Source organism: Vicugna pacos, chromosome X, assembly GCF_048564905.1.
Source record: "Vicugna pacos chromosome X, VicPac4, whole genome shotgun sequence".
Taxonomy (NCBI): domain Eukaryota; kingdom Metazoa; phylum Chordata; class Mammalia; order Artiodactyla; family Camelidae; genus Vicugna; species Vicugna pacos.
Window position 1 is genome coordinate 104,497,768 of NC_133023.1, and position 5,885 is coordinate 104,503,652.

The window sequence follows — 5,885 nt, forward strand, 5'->3', positions numbered from 1 at the left end:
TCCCCACCCCCTCATCCCCACTTCCCTCTCGGGGGTCCTGGCTGTGGAGGGTCGGAGTACAATGGGATTATAATCTGTTGGGCAGAGGGAGAGGCCCAGGCCCAGGCCCAGGCCCAGCCGGGAGCGCAGGTGGGGAGCAGAGGGAGGGCTGCGGGACCCCCGGGGAATCCATCTCAGCCCCTGGCGTCCACAGTTCTGGGAAGCCCTGGGCCTGGTGGCCTCATGTGAGTCCACAGACTCCTCTGGGGGTCTCAGGGCAGTGAGGGCCTTGGTGTGAGGGTGTGGGCTCGGGTCAACAAGGGGGCGTCCCAGGACCCGGCCAGGGCTGAAGCTGAGGACGCTGAGGGAGGATAGAAGGGGCCCCACAGATCCCCGGCCCTGCTGTCAGCCCTGGGAGGGCCAGGGTGGGATGAGCACTCGTGGGGTCCTGACTTCCTGACATCCGGGTCTCGGAGGGACTGGGGTCCTGGGATGAGGGGCGGGGCCTCGGGGGTTCCAAGGGGAGGCTACATGCCGCCTGAGTCAAGGTGAGGACCCCGAGGGAGAACGCAGGGATCCTGCACCCCGGGACAGTGTTGGACCTTGGAGGCCACAGGGCAGGGTGACCACCGGCGGCATTTCCTGACACCCGGGTCTCCGAGGGACTGGGGTCCTGTGATGAGGGGCAGGGCCTCGGGTGGCCAGAGGGGAGACCACATAACGCCTGAGTCAAGGTGAGGACCCCGAGGGAGAACGGAGGATTCCTGCACCCCAGGACAGTGTTGGACCTTGGAGGCCTTGGGGCAGGGTTAGCACTGGCTACATTTCCTGAAATCCGGGTCTCAGAGGGGCTGGGGTCCTGGAATGAGGGGTGGGGCCTCAGGTGGGCTGAGAGGGGAATCCCAGGACCTGCCAGGAGTCAAGGTGAGGCACCTAAGGGAGGAGTGAGGGGTCCCGAGACCCCAGAACAGAGAGGACGTAACCGATCCTGCCCCTGCTGACAGCCCTGGGAGGGCCTGGGTGGGATGAGCACTCGTGGGGCCCTGAATCCTGACATCCGGGTCTGCGAGGGACTGCGGTCCTGGGATGAAGGGAGGGGCCTCGGGTGGCCAGAGGGGAGACCACATGCCGCCTGAGTCAAGGTGAGGACCCCGAGGGAGAACGCAGGGATCCTGCACCCCGGGACAGTGTTGGACCTTGGAGGCCACAGGGCAGGCTGAGCATCGGCGGCATTTCCTGACATCTGGGCTCTCCGAGGGACTGGGGTCCTGGGATGAGGGGCGGGGCCTCGGGTGGGCAGAGGGGAGACTACATGCCGCCTGAGTCAAAGTGAGGTCCGTGAGGAGGACGGAGGGGACCCGGGACCCCAGAAAAGAGGCCATCCCATCCCACAGAAAAGCACCCCTGCTCTCAGCCGTCTTGAGGCCCCAGGGCGGGATGAGCCCACAAGGTGTGTCCTGACTTCTGCATCCGGGTCTCAGAGAGACCGGGGACTTAATGCAAGTGGGGGGTCGGTGGGGCTCAGGTCTGCGGAGGAGAGAATCTCAGGTTCCGCTGGGAGTGAAGGTGACGACCCCGAAGAAGCACTGAGGGACCCTGCACCCCAGAACAGAGTCAGTCTTGGGAGGCCATAGGGCGGGAGGACCTCAGGCAGCATTTCCTGAAATGCGGGTCTCGGAGGGACTGGGGTCCTGGGATGAGGGGCGGGGCCTCGGGTGGTCCAAGGGGAGGCCAGTGCTGCCTGAGTGAAAGTGAGGACCCTGAGGGAGAACTGAGGGATCCTGCACCCCGGGACACTGTTGGACCTTGGAGACCTTAGGGCAGGGTGACCACCGGCGGCATTTCCTGACATCCGGGCTCTCAGAGGGACTGGGGTCCTGGGATGAGGGGCGGGGCCTCGGGTGGGCAGAGGGTAGACTACATGCCGCCTGAGTCAAAGTGAGGAACCTGAGGGAGGACGGCGGGGACAGAGGACCCCGGAAAAGAGGCCATCCCACAGAAAGGCAACCCATGCTGTCAGCCGTCCGGAGGCCCCAGGGCAGGACAAGCCCACGTGGTGTGTCCTGACTTCTGCACCGTGGTCTCAGAGAGACCGGGGACTTAGTGCAAGTGGGGGGGAGGGGGGACTCAAATCTGCAGAGAAGAGAATCCCAGGTCCCACTGGGAGTGAAGGTGACAACCGTGTGGGAGCAGTGAGGGACCCTGCACCCCAGAACAGAGTCAGACCTTGAAGGCCATAGGTCGGAATAACCAGAGGCGGCATTTCCTGACATCCGGGTCTCAGAGGGACTGGGGTCCTGGGATGAGGGGCGGGGCCTCGGGTGGGCAGAGGGGAGACTACATGCCGCCTGAGTCAAAGTGAGGTCCGTGAGGAGGACGGAGGGGACCCGGGACCCCAGAAAAGAGGCCATCCCATCCCACAGAAAAGCGCCCCTGCTCTCAGCCGTCTTGAGGCCCCAGGGCGGGATGAGCCCACGAGGTGCGTCCTGACTTCTGCATCCGGGTCTCAGACAGACCGGGGACTTAGTGCAGGGGGGGGGGGCGAGGGGGCTCAGGTCTGCGGAGGAGAGAATCTCAGGTTCCGCTGGGAGTGAAGGTGACGACCCCGAAGAAGCACTGAGGGACCCTGCACCCCAGAACAGAGTCAGTCCTGGGAGGCCATAGGGCGGGAGGACCTCGGGCAGCAGTTCCTGAAATGCGGATCTCGGAGGGACTGGCGTCCTGGTATGACGGGCGGGGCCTCGGGTGGGCTGAGAGGGGAATCCCAGGTCCTGCCAGGAGTCAAGGTGAGGACCCCGAGGGAGGAGTGAGGGGACCCGAGACCCCAGAACAGAGGGGACGCAACCGATCCTGCCCCTGCTGTCAGCCCTGGGAGGCCCCCAGGCGGGATGAGCACACGTGGTGTGTCCCGACTTCCGCATCCGGGGCTCAGAGAGACCGGGGACTTACTATAAGGAGGGGCCCTCAGGTGGTTGGAGCGCAGAATCCCAGGTCCCGCTTGGAGTCACGGTGAGGACCCTGAGCTAGCGCGGAGAGGACCTCCCACCCTAGAAGAGTGGGAACCTGCCAGAGCCCAGGCCTCCTGCCAGCATGCGGGTCCAGGGCTGTGCCACAGTGTAGACCCCAGGTCTCCCCTCCTTTCTCTCCCAGGGGCTCGAGACACCGGGAGGTGTAGGCCTCGGTGTGAGACACGTGTCCTCGGGTCACAGAGCACAGGAGGCCGGCAGTGTCAGGTGAGGTGTGGGCCCTGAGTGTGTACTCGGGGGCTTCTGAAACAGAGGGGACCCCACAAGGCCAGTGTCCACTCCACACACCCCCTGTCACCCCCAGAACCTCGGCTGTGCCGGCTGCACCCTGAGGAGTTGCCTCACTTCCCCCGTCAGGTTCACAGAGGACCGTCCACCAGCAGGAGAGCCCCTGTGAGGCCGAGGGCACCCCTGGAGAGGAGACCAGTAAGTGGCCTTTGTCAGAGCCCCCCAGGGTGGGTTTCTCAGCCCAGCCTGCTGACACACCCTCTCTCCCCCAGGCCCGTGGGTCCCCATCTGTCACCCCTGTCCACACTCCTGTCTGCTGCCCGACACCAGTCATCATGCCTCTGGTTCAGATGAGTGAGCTCTCCCAGAGTGAGGAAGACTTTCAAGACCCAAGAGACGCCCAGGGCCTGGTGGATGCGCAGCTGTTGGAGGCTGTGGAGGAGGGGGCCGCATCCCCCCGGTCCTCCTCCTCCTCAGTCTCCTCTTCCTACTCTGCCGGTGCCGAGTCCCTGCTCCAAGATGCACGGCATTTGATGATGACTGACCTGGTGGGCTTCCTGCTCCTCAAGTATCGCAGGAAGCAGCTGACCACCAGGGCAGAAATGCTGAGTATCTTCCTCAGAGAATACCAGGACCACTTCCCTGCGGTCTTCAGCCAGGCCTCTGAGTGCATGCAGCTGGTCTTTGGGGTGGATGTGAAGGAGGTGGACCCCAGGGGGCACTGGTATGTCTTGGTCCCCACCCTGGGCCTCACCTGTGATGGGATGCTGGGCGATGGGCAGAGCATGCCCAAGAACGGCCTCCTGGTGATGCTCCTTTGCATGATCCACCTGGAGGGAGAGCGCCTCCCTGAGGAGGAGGTGTGGGGAGCACTGAGCAAGATGGGGCTGTATGCTGGGATGGAGCACTACATCTATGGGGAGCCCAGGGAGCTCATCACCAAAGTGTGGGTGCAGGAGGGGTACCTGGAGTACCAGCAGGTGGCCAACAGCGATCCCGCTCACTACGAGTTCCTGTGGGGCCCCCGGGCCCACGCGGAGATCAGCAAGTTGCAAGTCCGGGAGTATCTGCTCAGGGTCAATCGAAGGGGTCCCAGTTCCTTCCTGGTCCAGGTCCCAGCCCTGTCAGAAGAGGCTGTTAGTGATGAGGAAGAGGGGGCCTGAGCCAGACTTGCGGCTGGGCTCCTTCCAGGCCCCTGTCCAGCAGCTTCGCCTGCCGGGCAGGAAGTGAGTCCATCCTTCACTCTGTGTTTGGAGAGCGAGCAGTCAGCCTTCTAAGTGGTGACAGCCCGGGCCTGTTGAGGGACACAGTGTACAGCATCTCTGGGTTCCTCCTGTCCTTTATGATGACATGGAAATTGATCGTTGTTTCCCGTAGGAAATTTTCAAATGTCGTTCCTTTTCATAGAAGACATAACGAGCTTCAGTGTCTAACTTTGAATGACGGTGATCACAATGTTTGTGTTTTTGTCCAGTTTAAGAGCAAGAGTTTTGCTATTTTGTAAAAGAGATTAGGAAATCTCCCATTTGTTTTGTGATCCTGAGCAAAATAACATGGAATTGGAATTAGAATGTTTTTGGAAATGTGAAAGTACTTAGCAGTATTATGGATTGGGGCAAGAATTAGAAAAATAAATGTAAAAGTAGTCTTTTCTTGCTTCTTACCCCTTCTTTTGTGTCTTTCTATAAATCTAAAATATCTATGTTTAGTTTGATTTCCACGGGTTATTTAAGAAAGTAGGAGAAAAATCAATCTGAATCCGTAGGATCCCTGCTCACCATCTCAGTTATTCTGCAGACGTTCACTGAGCCTCTGCTCTCCGGAGGGCTCGGTGTTAGTGGTGGGGACACTCGGAAGAGCAGGACACCCCACACCTAGAATGATAGTCTAGGAGCCGCAGTCACATCAGGAAGTTGGTGAGATGTTCCCTAAGTCCCACGGAGCAAGTAAAAATGGGGTGAGGCGGTGGGGGTCCGGGAGCGAGCACCCAAGTGTAAGTGCCCGGAGCCAGGGCAGTTCGGAGCTTTGGGAAGCTGGGGGTCCCTCTGTGGGAGGTGATGGTAAAGCAGCTGGGTGGTGGCGGCGGCAGGCAGACATGCAGGCGATGTGTCTTTGGGTTGAGAGGAAAGTCTGAATTGGGGCATTGCTCTGAGAAATCCTTTTGGATCTTGGCTAAACCAGAGATAGATTCCTCCTGGAGCAGGAAAGAAGGTGTCCTGGGTTTCTGTGGCATCGCAGTTGAGCACAGTGGAGAATTTGGTGTCTTCTACCCATCATCTGCAAGGATTTCCGGAGAAGTGAGGGTCTTGCTGTTTGAAGTACTGCCCAGGATTCACTGGTCTGCACTCCGCTCCCTGCCCTGGGAAAGCCAGTACCAACTATATAGATATGACAATGTATTTCAGCCATCTGGAGTTTATTTTGGCCAATGGTGAGCGAGGTCTAGATTTCCATGGGATGAAATGAATGAAAATAGGTGGTTTGAATGAAGGGAAGGTGCAAAAGTGGGAAGGAATTCTGGGAGCTTTGAGTGAACTGCTCCCAGCTGGGGAAGTCACCCCCCCAACACACACACACACCCAAATTAAATAATATAGCTTCTAGGAGGAAAATACCCAGAACAGCAATTTTGGCTGATTTTCTATTCAGTTT

At 59.9% G+C, this 5,885-nt stretch overlaps 1 protein-coding gene across 5 annotated transcripts; it reads left to right on the forward strand.

Moving 5' to 3' along the window:
- Positions 1 to 648: 648 nt before the first annotated feature.
- On the forward strand, positions 649 to 4,896 carry LOC102535643 (melanoma-associated antigen 10-like). 5 transcript variants are annotated; one of them, XM_072956448.1, is made up of 4 exons: positions 649 to 713; positions 3,130 to 3,212; positions 3,363 to 3,431; positions 3,506 to 4,896. In XM_072956448.1, the coding sequence occupies exon 4, from the start codon at positions 3,569 to 3,571 to the stop codon at positions 4,394 to 4,396; it is 828 nt and encodes a 275-aa protein (XP_072812549.1). In that variant the 5' UTR covers positions 649 to 713; positions 3,130 to 3,212; positions 3,363 to 3,431; positions 3,506 to 3,568; the 3' UTR covers positions 4,397 to 4,896. The 5 variants fall into 5 exon arrangements, with proteins under 5 accessions (XP_072812549.1, XP_031529402.2, XP_072812550.1 ...); XM_031673542.2 differs by lacking the exon at positions 649 to 713 and adding an exon at positions 2,323 to 2,458; XM_072956449.1 differs by lacking the exon at positions 649 to 713 and adding an exon at positions 2,551 to 2,622.
- Positions 4,897 to 5,885: the final 989 nt, after the last annotated feature.

Coding starts and splice junctions, on each gene's coding strand:
- LOC102535643 (XM_031673542.2), top strand. Junction 3,213..3,362: donor CAGGAGGCCGGCAGTGTCAG/GTGAGGTGTGGG, acceptor TTCCCCCGTCAG/GTTCACAGAGGACCGTCCAC. Junction 3,432..3,505: donor CACCCCTGGAGAGGAGACCA/GTAAGTGGCCTT, acceptor TCTCTCCCCCAG/GCCCGTGGGTCCCCATCTGT.